The sequence below is a fragment of the Rhinoderma darwinii genome, chromosome 2, assembly GCF_050947455.1.
Source record: "Rhinoderma darwinii isolate aRhiDar2 chromosome 2, aRhiDar2.hap1, whole genome shotgun sequence".
Classification (NCBI taxonomy): Eukaryota; Metazoa; Chordata; class Amphibia; order Anura; family Rhinodermatidae; genus Rhinoderma; species Rhinoderma darwinii.
The window spans coordinates 471770231-471787047 of NC_134688.1; the positions used below are offsets into that span (position 1 = coordinate 471770231).

The following is a 16817-nucleotide window of genomic DNA, read 5'->3' on the forward strand; positions in this document are numbered from 1 at the left end:
AATTTCTTAAGGCTGGCAGCTCGGGGGCATGTCCTGTCTACTGCAGCTCCTCTCCCTCCATGTCATAGCTTGTAAATGTAGATCATTCTGTTTCACTGCATCTGCCTCCCCTCTAGGAGAAGCTTTACAAATGCCCCCATTACATGTCTTTTTAGATGGAGAGCCCAACCCTATATAACTGAAGAAGAGGGAGAGCCCAGCCCTATTTAATGGAAGAAGAGGGAGAGCCCAGCACTATATTACTAAAGAAAAGTGAGAGCCTAGTCCTATATAACTGAAGAAGACTGAGAGCCCAGTCCTATATAACTGAAGAAGAGGGAGAGCCCATTTCTATATAACTGAAGAAGAGGGAGAGCCCAGTCCTATATAACTGAAGTAGAGGGAGAGCCCAGTTTTATATAACTGAAGAAGAGGGAGAGCCTAGTCCTATATAACTGAAGAAGACTGAGAGCCCAGTCCTATATAACTGAAGAAGAGGGAGAGCCCAGTCCTATATAACTGAAGAAGAGGGAGAGCCCAGTCCTATATAACTGAAGAAGAGGGAGAGCCCAGTTCTATATAACTGAAGAAGAGGGAGAGCCCAGTCCTATATAATTGAAGAGGGAGAGCCCAGTCCTCTATAACTGAAGAAGTGGGAGAGCTCAGCCCTATATAACTGAAGAAGAGGGAAAGCCCAGTTCTATATAACTGAAGAAGAGGGAGAGCCCCGTCCTATATAACTGAAGGAGAGCCCAGTCCTAAATAACTGAAGAGGGAGAGCCCAGCCGTATATAACTGAAGAAGAGGGAGAGCCCAGTCCTATATAACTGAAGAAGAGGGAGAGCCCTGTCCTGTATAACTGAAGGAGAGCCCAGTCCTAAATAACTGAAGAGGGAGAGCCCAGTCCTATATAACTGAAGAAGAGGGAGAGCCCAGTCCTATATAACTGAAGAAGTGGGAGAGCCTGCAGCTTACACACAGGGAGAGGATGAGCAGGAGAGGGGAGAACTCCAACTGTATGTAAGAAGTGCTGTATGCCGGCTCTCTTTTCATCTACACTGCTGGCTCTCCCGTGTGTTTCTTACTGTGTGAGTCGCCATCCACACTACAAGCTGTGTTTCTAAATAAAAGCTTCTCCTCTACTTCTTTACTGACAAGCAGGGTAGACATTTTCTATTGGCTGGTGGCAGTCGGAGAGTGGAACTGAGCATGTGCATCCCCCCGCATTCAGCTCAGTGGGACATGCACATTAATAAACAAATTGAACACCAGGGGGCGCCATTATAATGAAGTAAAGGGAATATCTCGCAACTAGGGTTTTTTAAGCATAAGGTAAATTACAAAACTAATTTTTATTGCTGAATTATATTTCAATAACATTTAATACTGGGACAACCCCTTTAAGTCTCTGGACACTCTGCCCCTTGGTATGCCATTACTCTGCCCCCTAGTATGCCATCATTCTTTCCCTCTCCCATTTCACTTACCTGCTCCTGTGTTGTTTCTTTTCTTCTGCTGCCCCTGCTGGCTGTTGCATGACGCGCTCTCTGACTCTTCCCTAGTAACACGTTCAAGGGAAGGCTTCCAAAGCCATTAATTCACCACTCAGCCAATCACAGCGCGGATACCGCTCTGTGACTTGCTGGGTGGTGAGGCTTCCCCCATGTGATGTCCAAACCAGGAAGCGGGCTCAGAGAGCCCAATCTCAGAAATATTTAATGGAGTGCACTTAGTGAGGATGAGTATCTCAGTGGAGGGGCCCCACCATGCAAGTGGATTTGGGGGGCCACTGACCCCATCCCTCTGCCCTAGCTACGCCTCTGGTCAGAGATTTCTAGTTAAGAAAATCTCACTAAAGGAATATAGTTGTTTTTTTTTGTGTATGTGCCCCTTTAAAATAAATCTCCAGACAGAACTGTGAACCCCCCCCCCCATGTCTTCAGTATATTTCCCATATGAATAGACATCTTTATGTATACAGAGTCGATAAAGTAATAAATATCAGTCATTTTATCTTCCCTCCCAGCATTCCCTGCACAGCGCTGATCTCACCCTCAAAAGACAGATGGGAGGAGACTATGACAGGACTTTCAGTGTAACATGACTCTTACGGGAGTGGTTAGTGGGCGGAGCTTGGCTCATTTTTAAAAAAAAATTTTTAGCACAGGGTTTATTGAACCTCTGCTGAGACATCTGAGGAAATGACTGGAAGTGACCTGAGTACATGAAGACAAAGAGGATGAAGAAGAAATAATGACACGATGCAATCCACATCCCAAACATGTGAAAAGACGTAAAAAGTTTCTAAAAAGAGGAAATTAATGTCTGGCATGTGACATTAGCCATTGTTTGACCTGTCTGCTAAGTATCCTGCCCTCAAATAACAGGTACCAATCCCCCCAAATTCCTCGAAAGTACCAAGCTTCCCGCCGCTGTCACTACACTTAAAGTGTAGCTAAACGTTTGACAAACTTCTGAAATGTCATAGTAACATGTCAGAAGTTTGGATTGGTCGGGGTCCGAGCACTGAGACCCCCACCAATTGCTAGAACGAAGCAGCTGAAGGTCTCGTATGAGCGCTCAGCCGCTTCGTGTCTGTTTGGCTTTTTCCGGAAGGCCGATGTATCAGAGTACGGGCTCATAGACTTTCTATTGAGTCCGGACACGATACATTTATTTCCGGAAATAGCCAAACAGACACGAACGAAGCGGCGGAGCGCCCACACGAGGACTTCAGCTGCTTCGTTCTAGCGATTGGTGGGAGTCTCGGTGCTCGGACCCCCACCAATCCAAACTTCTGACATGTCACTATGACAGGTCAGAAGTTTGTCAAACGTTTAGCTGCGCTTTAACCTTTTAATTGACTTCTTATTTTTCTATCTTGTCCATGTCAATAAGATGAAATCTTGTCTTGGCCTTAAAGGGGTATTCCAGCTAAAGACATCGGGAAAAAGGGACGTCTACTGTATCCATTATGCATTACAGTCAAGTTCGGGCAGCGGCTCCTGACCTAACGCTGTACTGGAATGGGTGGTCTTCAGCAGTTGGACCTCCACGGATTGGATATTGATTGCACATCTAATCAATATGCCATCAATGGTTATAGCAGAAAAACCTACACCAGGTAAATATTCACTATTCACTAATTATTATTAGTCAATGACAAACTGATGCACACCGCCATGTTTTATTTTGATCACATGCACAACATGGTCAATTATTATCCATTTTGGGACAGTGCTCTCCTAATAGAAGTCAATGAAAACACATACAGCGTCGTATCTTTATCCATGTATTTGTGACTGTGACACGGGACAAAATATAGCTGTAAAACTCATTTATCAAAGCTTTCTATCACATTTCTACTTGATACGGTGCACCAGTGTTTTTATATATCCCACATTGTGTTACTTATCCTGTACTGATCCTGAGTTACATCCTGTATTGTACTCCAGAGCTGCACTCACTATTCTGCTGGTGGAGTCACTGTGTACATACATTACATTACTTATCCTGCACTGATCCTGAGTTACATCCTGTATTATACTCCAGAGCTGCACTCACTATTCTGCTGGTGGAGTCACTGTGTACATACATTATATTACTTATCCTGTACTGATCCTGAGTTACATCCTGTATTATACTCCAGAGCTGCACTCACTATTCTGCTGGTGGAGTCACTGTGTGCATACATTACATTATAAAACAAGGGGGAGGAAACCTCCAGCTCACCAGCTCGCCGCCTGGCAGTCCTGCTTCGCCCGGATCTCCGCAACGGTCCACGGTAGGCAATAGTACAAAAGGAAAAATTTGATCCAGCGCTGCAATGGTGTGATTTAAAAAGGAACGTATTCCCAATTTTATTGATATCCAGAAAACTTGTTTAAAAATTCGATAACAGGCTTGGCGTCAAAGCAGTATTAGGTAGGTGTATTCAGCCTACGCGTTTCGAGCACGGCTGGTGCTCTTAATCATGGCATTTATTCACTCACTGGGACACGAGAGTATGGGTTTATATATTTGGTTTTAGATGGGTGGAGCTGAAAAGCCTTACCAGGTGGTTAATCAAGGTCACCCTATGTGACATAGGGTGACCTTGATTAACCACCTGGTAAGGCTTTTCAGCTCCACCCATCTAAAACCAAATATATAAACCCATACTCTCGTGTCCCAGTGAGTGAATGAATGCCATGATTAAGAGCACCAGCCGTGCTCGAAACGCGTAGGCTGAATACACCTACCTAATACTGCCTTGACGCCAAGCCTGTTATCGAATTTTTAAACAAGTTTTCTGGATATCAATAAAATTGGGAATACGTTCCTTTTTAAATCACACCATTGCAGCGCTGGATCAAATTTTTCCTTTTACACATACATTACATTACTTATCCTGTACTGATCCTGAGTTACAGCCTGTATTATACTCCAGAGCTGCACTCACTATTCTGCTGGTGGAGTCACTGCGTACATACATTACATATCCTGTACTGATCCTGAGTTACATCCTGTATTATACTCCAGAGCTGCACTCACTATTCTGCTGGTGGAGTCACTCTGTACATACATTACATTACTTATCCTGTACTGATCCTGAGTTACAGCCTGTATTATACTCCAGAGCTGCACTCACTATTCTGCTGGTGGAGTCACTGCGTAAATACATTACATATCCTGTACTGATCCTGAGTTACATCCTGTATTATACTCCAGAGCTGCACTCACTATTCTGCTGGTGGAGTCACTGTGTACATACATTACTTATCCTGTACTGATCCTGAGTTACATCCTGTATTATACTCCAGAGCTGCACTCACTATTCTGCTGGTGGAGTCACTGCGTACATACATTACATATCCTGTACTGATCCTGAGTTACATCCTGTATTATACTCCAGAGCTGCACTCATTATTCTGCTGGTGGAGTCACTGTGTACATACATTACATTACTTATCCTGTACTGATCCTGAGTTACAGCCTGTATTATACTCCAGAGCTGCACTCACTATTCTGCTGGTGGAGTCACTGCGTACATACATTACATATCCTGTACTGATCCTGAGTTACATCCTGTATTATACTCCAGAGCTGCACTCACTATTCTGCTGGTGGAGTCACTCTGTACATACATTACATTACTTATCCTGTACTGATCCTGAGTTACAGCCTGTATTATACTCCAGAGCTGCACTCACTATTCTGCTGGTGGAGTCACTGCGTAAATACATTACATATCCTGTACTGATCCTGAGTTACATCCTGTATTATACTCCAGAGCTGCACTCACTATTCTGCTGGTGGAGTCACTGTGTACATACATTACTTATCCTGTACTGATCCTGAGTTACATCCTGTATTATACTCCAGAGCTGCACTCACTATTCTGCTGGTGGAGTCACTGCGTACATACATTACATATCCTGTACTGATCCTGAGTTACATCCTGTATTATACTCCAGAGCTGCACTCATTATTCTGCTGGTGGAGTCACTGTGTACATACATTACATTACTTATCCTGAACTGATCCTGAGTTACAGCCTGTATTATACTCCAGAGCTGCACTCACTATTCTGCTGGTGGAGTCACTGCATACATACATTACATATCCTGTACTGATCCTGAGTTACATCCTGTATTATACTCCAGAGCTGCACTCACTATTCTGCTGGTGGAGTCACTGTGTACATACATTACATTACTTATCCTGTACTGATCCTGAGTTACATCCTGTATTATACTCCAGAGCTGCACTCACTATTCTGCTGGTGGAGTCACTGTGTACATACATTACATTACTTATCCTGTACTGATCCTGAGTTACATCCTGTATTATACTCCAGAGCTGCACTCACTATTCTGCTGGTAGAGTCACTGTGTACATACATTACTTATCCTGTACTGATCCTGAGTTACATCCTGTATTATACTCCAGAGCTGTACTCACTATTCTGCTGGTGGAGTCACTGCGTACATACATTACATATCCTGTACTGATCCTGAGTTACATCCTGTATTATACTCCAGAGCTGCACTCACTATTCTGCTGGTGGAGTCACTGTGTACATACATTACATTACTTATCCTGTACTGATCCTGAGTTACAGCCTTTATTATACTCCAGAGCTGCACTCACTATTCTGCTGGTGGAGTCACTGCGTACATACATTACATATCCTGTACTGATCCTGAGTTACATCCTGTATTATACTCCAGAGCTGCACTCACTATTCTGCTGGTGGAGTCACTGTGTACATACATTACATTACTTATCCTGTACTGATCCTGAGTTACATCCTGTATTATACTCCAGAGCTGCACTCACTATTCTGCTGGTGGAGTCACTGTGTACATACATTACATTACTTATCCTGTACTGATCCTGAGTTACATCCTGTATTATACTCCAGAGCTGCACTCACTATTCTGCTGGTAGAGTCACTGTGTACATACATTACATTACTTATCCTGTACTGATCCTGAGTTATATCCTGTATTATACTCCAGAGCTGCACTCACTATTCTGCTGGTGGAGTCACTGTGTACATACATTACTTATCCTGTACTGATCCTGAGTTACATCCTGTATTATACTCCAGAGCTGCACTCCCTATTCTGCTGGTGGAGTCACTGTGTACATACATTACATTACATATCCTGTACTGATCCTGAGTTACATCCTGTATTATACTCCAGAGCTGCACTCACTATTCTGCTGGTGGAGTCACTGTGTACATACATTACATTACTTATCCTGTACTGATCCTGAGTTACAGCCTTTATTATACTCCAGAGCTGCACTCACTATTCTGCTGGTGGAGTCACTGCGTACATACATTACATATCCTGTACTGATCCTGAGTTACATCCTGTATTATACTCCAGAGCTGCACTCACTATTCTGCTGGTGGAGTCACTGTGTACATACATTACATTACTTATCCTGTACTGATCCTGAGTTACATCCTGTATTATACTCCAGAGCTGCACTCACTATTCTGCTGGTGGAGTCACTGTGTACATACATTACATTACTTATCCTGTACTGATCCTGAGTTACATCCTGTATTATACTCCAGAGCTGCACTCACTATTCTGCTGGTAGAGTCACTGTGTACATACATTACATTACTTATCCTGTACTGATCCTGAGTTATATCCTGTATTATACTCCAGAGCTGCACTCACTATTCTGCTGGTGGAGTCACTGTGTACATACATTACTTATCCTGTACTGATCCGGAGTTACATCTTATATTATACTCCAGAGCTGCACTCACTATTCTGCTGGTGGAGTCAGTGTGTACATACATTACATTACTTATCCTGTACTGATCCTGAGTTACATCCTGTATTATACTCCAGAGCTGCACTCACTATTCTGCTGGTGGAGTCACTGTGTACATACATCAATTACTTATCCTGTACTGATCCTGAGTTACATCCTGTATTATACTCCAGAGCTGCACTCACTATTCTGCTGGTGGAGTCAGTGTGTACATACATTACATTACTTATCCTGTACTGATCCTGAGTTACATCCTATATTATACTCCAGAGCTGCACTCACTATTCTGCTGGTGGAGTCACTGTGTACACACATTACATTACTTATCCTGTACTGATCCTGAGTTACATCCTGTATTATACTCCAGAGCTGCACTCCCTATTCTGCTGGTGGAGTCACTGTGTACATACATTACATATCCTGTACTGATCCTGAGTTACATCCTGTATTATACTCCAGAGCTGCACTCACCATTCTGCTGGTGGAGTCACTGTGTACATACATTACATTACTTATCCTGTACTGATCCTGAGTTACATCCTGTATTATACTCCAGAGCTGCACTCACTATTCTGCTGGTAGAGTCACTGTGTACATACATTACTTATCCTCTACTGATCCTGAGTTACAGCCTGTATTATACTTCGGAATTGCATTCATAATTATGCAGGCTTCAGAGCTGAAATCCTCTAGCATTTCCACTAGTAAATTTGTGCTTGCTCTGTTGATTTGCATTCTGGTAAGTGCAGTTTCTACACCAAGCCATGTACATTGATCTGATATAGTTAATACTTACTGCCCCCCCCCCCCCTCCCTGATTTATAGGACCTCAGCTAAGATGTTAGGAGGTGTTTGATGACAAGCCTTATAATGCAGGCTGTAACTCAGGACCCGAATAACTTGAATCTCCTGGGTCCTAATTTAAAATTTCTTGGGCTCTGTTCACACCTATAAGGTAAACCTTGGTTGGATCCATCGCACAGTGGACAAGACTGGCAGCCGTCGGACTCGAAACTGAGCCATCAACGCAGATGTGGCCTATCCAACCTTACCTACCATATGCCATTTAAAATACTTGTGTCTTCTTATTATGGGCACCCTCAGGCACCAGGGCCAGGGGTCTCTACACCTCCTATAGCTACACCCTGGTTTATGCGCTATATAGAAACTGTAAAATTGTGCCCTTTGAAACAAATACAAACAAGACACTTAAATTTACTTCTCATAAAGATATGAGTAATTGAATGGTTGAACCTTGAATAATAACACAATGGTGGTATTGATGATAAATTATTGTTTGTATTGTGTCATGCATTCATAATTATAATTATTATGTTTTCTTACTATTATTGATAATAGCAAAATAATAACAAAATATTAAAGAAAAAAAAAATGGTCTCGTTCAGGATTTGAACCCGAGACCTTCCGCACGAATCAATCTGATTGTCAATAATAAAAAATCACAGCACGTCTCGCCCCGCCCCCGTCGTCTATAACCCCTCCTTACCGATGTCCATAAAACGAACAAATCAACGCTTCCCATCCTCCAGCCAATCAAACGCGGCTCTGGTCTTCTCTTAACGAGCACCCCTCAGAGCCAATAGAAATTATTTATGCTAAACAGAGGGGCGGTTTTCGGGCCAATGGATAGCCCGCTCAGTGTGAGAAGGGCGGGACTGTGGCATTGGCAGTGAAGTGGCCGTCCTGAGGTAATGGCTGCTGCTCGGGTGTCGGTTTCTGGGCGCGGGCTGTGCCTTCTGCTGACGGCGGTGCTGTGTTCGGGTGAGTGATACTCTGTGCCCGCTCCCTGATGGGCGTCGTAGTCCTGGTTATGGCGGAGGCTGCGGCTGGCACTATGGGCTGTGGTAATATGGCCACCTTTGTGAGGCTTTCTGTCGGTGGCACGTATCTTCATTGTGAATTGGGTTTCTGTGTGGGGAAGGTCTGAGTGGGTTTCATACTTATGTGTTGTCATTGTGTAATATGTGTGGCCCCTGACCGCATTGTGGCCCCTGTGTTTACCTCACTATACATTTACATGATAACTTTAGTCACATGTAGTCGGTGTAGTGAGAAGAAGGTTGTCAAGGCGCAGGTTTTTTGTGGCGTCTATCGAATGTGGCAGTTCCCCGGTCACCAAGAAGGTTTTGGTGGCGTTAAATAGACGTCTTCCGAAATGACCGGCGATAATTACGTTTATATCCTATCGCCAGAAAGACTCGCGTCACGCAAAAGCCGTAAAATAAAACCTTTCCCTCTCCTTGAAGGGGTGTCCATTTTTTAAAAATTTTTATTGTGTAATAAGTTCTGAAACTTTTCGTATTTCTCACCATTTTCAAGATCTCTGCTTGCTTTAGGTGAATGAGAAGATTTTTGTTAACATCCTGAGGCTGAAAATGCCATGAAGACCTAATACGGCTGAAGGTTCGTTACACTTGTATCCAGTCTAGATAACCCTCTGTGTGAGGTAAATGCATCTGCGGCACAAATCTCACTCCTGGTTTTCTAATTTTGTTACAATGTATCAGTGCAGGCTGTTTACCTCACAGAGGATTGTCTAGACTGGACACAATTGTAACAAACCCTCAACTGTGAGAAGAAACATGTCACGGATTTGCTAACACTTTGATTTCTGCCGTGGATTCGCCTCATGCAATGGGAGGGGGAGGGCTAATTTGCGTTGTTTTTTTCCGTGCAGAATCCGCCAAGAAATCGCCGGTGATTTTATTTTTTTTACCTTTCTGCAGCATGTAAACGGAGTTATAAACCCACCATTCACATGCATCGGAGGGTATGTTACTGGGTTTCATTAGGATTTCGGTGCAGAATCTGCATCAAATATGGAACATGTGAACAGTGCCTTAGGTCCGTACACGTTTTCAGCCTAAACAAGTCACTGACAGTAATCAGAGATATTGAAAAACCCCTTTAGGCTGATTTCACGCGTCACGGTAAAATCACTTTATTTTGGGCTGTGACTTGCAAATCGACCGTAACGTCTGACCACGACCTTAAGGCTGTGTTCACACGGGGTGGATACGCTGCGTAAAAGCACGAAGCGAATCCGCCCTGTGTGCTGCAGGAAATTCTGGGCCAAAAAGCGCACCAAACTGTGGCGCCCGGAAAACTGCAGCTCGGCCGGCCTCTTGCGGTGACGTTTCATCCCAGTAGATCGCTGCAGCCTCTTATTGGCTGCAGCGGCAGTCACATGGGATGAAGCGTCTTCCCAGTAGACTGGCGCTCTGACGTCATCCAGGCCGGCATCTTGGGATGATGTTTTATCCCATGTGACCGCCGCTGCAGCCTGTGATTGGCTGAGGCGGTCACATGGGATGAAACGTCAACTCATGAGGCCGCGCTGGTTGGAGGAACACAGACTTCTGGGTAAGTATGAGTTAGTTTTTTTTTCGTTGCGAACCCACCGCAAAAAAACGCAACGACTGCTATTTATTATGGATTTTACCTCCCTATTGAGTTCAAGTGGGAAAACCCGCAACAAATAAGCAGCGTTACGCAATAAAATTCCGCACCGCAAGTCCATTTCTGAGCGTTATTTACTCAGCGTGTGGATAAGATGTGTTTTTATCTCATCCGCTTTGCTGCTACTGTATTTGGTGTGGATTTTCCGCAACTAATTCTGTTGCGGGAAAACCGCAGTATTTAGGCAATGTGTGAACTGACCCTAAAGGGGAAGTACTCCTAAAAGTAACTCTATCATGTGGCTATGGTACAGCAGAGGATAATTTTTGTGGTCTTTCCCTTTAAGATTACTGCGCTATCCCCCTGTATCTTGTGGCCATGCTTGCGGCGGGTGATTTCCTTACCTATGTTCCCATCATGCCCTGGTACACGTATGTTTTGAATGGCCCTCAGTCCGCTCTATTACCTCCTAGTTTACTGGTTAACACGACCATCCAGATCTGGTCACATGATGGGACTCTGACAGTGAAAGGTTTTTTTCTTTGTAAAAGTAGTAATATAATTTAAAAAAAAACCCATAAGTAACTTTGGTATCGCTGTAATCTTATTGACCCGCAGAATAAAGTTCAGTTGTCGTTTTTACCGCATGGCAAAACCAAAAAAAAAACAATGTAGGGATCAGTTTTTTCCAATTTCAGCCCACAAATATATATTTTTTTCAGTTTCCCAGTACATTATATGGTACTTTAAATAGTGGCGTTAGAAACTACAACTCCTCCCGCAAATAATAAACCCTCACAACGCTCTATTGATGGGAAAAATAAAAAAGTTATGGCTCTTGGAACGCGGGGAGTGGAAAACGAAAAAATGAAAATTGTCTCGGTCCTTAAAGGGTTAAAAAGAGCATTTCCAGCGCCAAGGTCTGCTTCACCCACTCGTCCTCTGGGTATTGAGGTCACTTTTATTGAGACATCACATGACCATCATGGCACGGCCCTGTGACTGTCTGCTATGGACAAACCCTTTTTTTTTTGTATGAGGCCCCCCCCGATGATAAGCTGATCACATGTTGTTCTGCTGCTGCTCCCCAATGATCAGGTGTTATCTGCGTGGGAACCTGGCAGTAAGTGTTCAATTTCCCTGGAGCGCCACTAGAGGGGGAAATGCAGCATTACACGTTAATGAAATCAATGGTCTGTCCTCTGGTAATGCACAGACATCCTGGGATCCCGCTCTTTCAACTCTGTGTTCCCTAAACGATTTTATGATCCGTAAAGGGGTTTTCCCATTACAGACACTTATGGCATTTCCATACGATATTCCATTAATTCCTGATGTGTGTGTGTCCCCTTTGAGTGCTACACCTAAATGGAGAATAGGGGCCAAAGGACGATTCCCAGCATCCTTATTCTCCATTGAGTTCAGGAGTCCACTATGTCTGTGGTGCTAAACACAATCTCTTCTGACAGATAGAAATCTGCACAATCTGTTGGAGCAATGTGGTTTTATCCCATTTTCATAGTGGGACAAATGTGTGTGTATGATAACCTTTAAAGGGCCACTAACCCCATAGTCAACAGAGGAGCAGCTGATAGAACTTCTATCTATGGATGTAAGCATATCTGGACATTCTCAGCACTGGAGATAAGTCATCAAGTAGTGGGGGCAGGGATCTTCAGTGCTTCCTGGAACTTTTTCAGTTAAAGAGGCTCTGTCACCAGATTTTGCAAGCCCTATCTGCTATTGCAGCAGATCGGCGCTGCAATGTAGATAAGAGTAACGTTTTTATTTTTAAAAAACGAGCATTTTTGGCCAAGTTATGACCATTTTTGTATTTATGCAAATGAGGCTTGCAAAAGTCCAAGTGGGCGTGTATTATGTGCGTACATCGGGGCGTTTTTACTACTTTTACTAGCTGGGCGTTCTGACGAGAAGTATCATCCACTTCTCTTCAGAACGCCCAGCTTCTGGCAGTGCAGACACAGCCGTGTTCTCCAGAGATCACGCTGTGACGTCACTCACAGGTCCTGCATCGTGTCGGACGAGCGAGGACACATCGGCACCAGAGGCTACAGTTGATTCTGCAGCAGCATCGGCGTTTGCAGGTAAGTCGATGTAGCTACTTACCTGCAAACGCTGATGCTGCTGCAGAATCAACTGTAGCCTCTGGTGCCGATGTGGCCGACACGATGCAGGACCTGGGGCAGGAACTGAGTGACGTCACAGCGTGATCTCTCGAGAACACGCTGTGTCTGCACTGCCAGAAGCTGGGCGTTCTGAAGAGAAGTGGATGATACTTCTCGTCAGAACGCCCAGCTAGTAAAAGAAGTAAACACGCCCCGATGTACGCACATAATACACGCCCACTTGGACTTTTACTGTAAACACGCCCAGTTGTACTTTTGCAAGCCTCATTTGCATAAATACAAAAATGGTCATAACTTGGCCAAAAATGCTCGTTTTTTAAAAATAAAAACGTTACTGTAATCTACATTGCAGCGCCGATCTGCTGCAATAGCAGATAGGGGTTGCAAAATCTGGTGACAGAGCCTCTTTAAAGCGTCTCTGTCACCACATTATAATTGGCCTATATTGTACATGAATTGATCGGCGCTGTAATGTAGATTACAGCCGTGGGTTTTTATTTAGAAAAACGATCATTTTTGACAGTTATGACCTTTTTTAGCTTTATGCTAATGAGTTTCTTAATGCCCAACTGGGCGTATTTTACTTTTTGACCAAGTGGGCGTTGTACAGAGGAATGTATGACGCTGACCAATCAGTGACCAATCAGCGTCATACAATTCATTAATTTACACAGCACATAGTGATCTTACTAGATCACTATGTGCATCCACAGACACACACATTAACGTTACTCAAGTGTCCTGACAATGAATAGAGACCACCTCCAGCCAGGACGCGATGTCTATTCACAATCCTGACACTTCGCTAACGTTTGTGGTTGAAGTGTCAGGATTGTGAATAGACATCTCGTCCTGGCTGGAGGTGGTCTCTATTCATTGTCAGGACACTTGAGTAACGTTAATGTGTGTGTCTGTGGCTGCACATAGTGATCTAGTAAGATAACTATGGGCTGAGTACATGAATGGAGAAGTGTATGATGCTGATTGGTCACTGATTGGTCAGCGTCATACACTCCTCTGTACAACGCCCACTTGGTCAAAGTAAAACACGCCCAGTTGGTCATCAAGAAACTCATCAGCATAAAGCTAAAAAAGGTCATAACTGTCAAAAATGATTGTTTTTCTAAATAACAAACACTGCTGTAATCTACATTACAGCGCCGATCACATTATGTAGGAGACAGGGCACTTATAATGTGGTGACAGAGTCTCTTTAAGAAATTCAAAGTCAGGCTCTCCCCAGCCTGAAATAGCTGATAACAGGGGACAATAGATTACATCCAGCTGCGCAATAAATGTATTCTAAGGGGGTTTTACACTGGACGCACAGTGTATTATCACAGTGTGTAAAATATATGGGAGGCCCCAGAGTATCTCAGGGGGTCTCTGGCCTCAGCTACACAATTAGTTTCCAGCGATTTAGATAGTCGTAAAGTCAGGGGCAAAATATAACATGGACAAAAGGAGCAGTTACCCCGGGGTCTCCATCATGTAAGGGCAGCTCGAAACATTTTCCCTGGGGTCTCAATGCAAACACAGCACTAGCTGTGGTAATACTGAGGCACTACATATAATTTCACTCAATGGCACCATGATGTGGACGCTGTATGGCACCATTATGTAGTATTGTAAATCTACAAAAGAACCTTAAACAGCAGAACAAGGGAGTCCCCACTATATCCTAGAACAACCTACAAGCACAGGGAACATAACACCCAAAATAGAAGTAATATGCATCTACCACGTATCAAAAAATAGAAATGTTTATTAATAATAATTAACAATACATGGTATCACAAATATACAGATGAAAAAGAAATGTAGAACGGGTCATATACGAAGAGCGGCATCAGTGGTATAGATGTAATAATACCCAGAGGTAAACAGAACAACCCATCTGAAACCAACAGTGTCCCATACTCCAGATCACCATGAAATGCAAAGCATGACTGACTAAGCAGCAATGGCCAGAAAGTCAAACATAAACCTTATAGGTACATGGAGAAGATGATAAATATACATCAAGTAAGACCCCAAAACAGCAATGAAAATTATAAAACAGAATGTAAGCTGAAAAGTCATCACCAGAATATCATTATGGATGAACTTTACCTAAAGACATGGTAGAGGGAGGAGGGCACGTAGGGAGATGTGACACAAGAAACGCGTTTCGCCCAAGACCGGCTTCGACAGGAGCCTCCTGCTTAGTCAGTCATGCTTTGCATTTCATGGTGATCTGGAGTATGGGACACTGTTGGTTTCAGATGGGTTGTTCTGTTTACCTCTGGGTATTATTACATCTATACCACTGATGCCGCTCTTCATATATGACCCGTTCTACATTTTTTTTTTTCATCTGTATATTTATGTGATACCATGTATTTATTATTAATAAAGATTTCTATCTTTTGATACGTGGTATATGCGGATAATCGAGCAGGTTACAGTGAAGTTGTTTTTTGTTCTCCCTCTTGGGGTTTTTGAGCCTCTGGCTGTGTAACTATAGGACATTGTTCTTTGTTGCCTAATGCGTTTCCCCTTTTGATGACTCGGGTGTTTGTTTTTTTTTCCTGCTGGTTGAACCGTCCACTCCTGGATGAGTTTAGGATCTCCTGAACATCGTCCAAAGAGGAGCGAAAGCGGGGAAATTCCCCCTCACCAGCAAATCTCCTATAATGGAACTGTATTAGCCCCATATGAGACAATGCAGTTTGTAATCCTTCAGGCATCCCTGACACTTATAAGATGTAAACTTAGGGCATATTTGCACATGCAGGTCTCGCCACAGTACCCAAAAAAACGCATGTGTAGATCCACCCTTTATAGGACTATATTGTCATTGGATAACAATGTTTCTATGTGATTCACAATGGTATAACATTACCTCTAGTTTGTGAAAACTTAAGAACAGAATAAAATATTTTATTGGACAAATTCTATGACCCTTCATAGAGGAGGACCTGTCATCTTTCAGTTTATCCGAGGATAAACCTTTTGTATTTGTATAGTACTGAAGACACTCTAGAGTACCAGTCGGCAGCTAATCTCTACTCTCTAAACCTCCTACAAGACTTTAATATGAGTTTGACTATTCTGCGTCTACTGACTGGGAGAGGACTAGGGAAGAAGCCGGGTAGGCCAAGTGCTTCTTCTACAGAGCCTGTAGGGGCGATCTATCAAAAATGGTGCAAAGGAAAAGTAGAGTAGTTGCCCATAACAACCAATCAGATTGCTGCCTTGATTTTCCAAAGGGCCTTTGAAAATCAAGGTGGAATCTGATTGGTTGACATGGACAACTACTCCAGTTTTCCTTTGCACCAGTGTGTTCATATGGTGGCAGCAAGAATACCACAAAGATAAAATATGCATTTTTTTGTTTTTTTTTTAGGGTAAATAAACTTTTTAAAAACTTTTGACATGTCCGAAGCTTTGATCGCTGGGGCCCGAGTAGAGACCCCGACCAATCGTTAAAAAAAAAAAAAAAAGCATCAGAAGCGCTCAGGTGAGCGCTGTGCCGCTTCATTTCTGATCGTCTTTCCTTCTACATGGTTTTTGAAAGTAAGGCCTCATTTACACGAGCGTAATATACGCGTGTGCTTTTCACGCGTGTCGTACGCACCTATATTACTCTATGGGGGCATGCAGACAGTCCGTGAGTTTTGCTCAGCGTGAGTGCGCTGAAAAAAACTCCCGACATGTTTTATAAATCTGCGTTTTTCGCGCATCACGCACCCATTGAAGTCAATGGGTGCGTGAAAACCACGAAGGTCGCACGGAAGCACTTCCGTGCGAACTGCGTGATTCGCGCAAGAGCTGTCAAACTGAATGTAAACAGAAAAGCACCACGTGCTTTTCTGTTTACAAACATCCGAACGGAGTGTCTTACAGATGGCCGAACTTGTTTTGACCGAACCCGGCAGGAGACAGTCACTGTGCAGGGTGCTGAAAGAGTTAAACTGGTTCAGCACCCTGGACAGTGACTTCCGA

The 16817-nt window shown here is 43.5% G+C and overlaps 1 protein-coding gene across 2 annotated transcripts in view; it reads left to right on the forward strand.

The window, feature by feature from the left end:
• Window positions 1-8909: 8909 nt before the first annotated feature.
• MPZL1 (myelin protein zero like 1) overlaps window positions 8910-16817 on the forward strand; it is a 43231-nt gene continuing 35323 nt past the window's right edge. Inside the window, exon 1 of one of the 2 annotated variants that reach the window (XM_075854670.1) lies at window positions 8910-9045. In XM_075854670.1, coding sequence (XP_075710785.1) covers window positions 8976-9045 — 70 coding nt within the window. In that variant the 5' untranslated portion in view covers window positions 8910-8975. The remainder of the gene's footprint in view (window positions 9046-16817) is intronic. The other variant, XM_075854669.1, reaches the window with a different exon arrangement.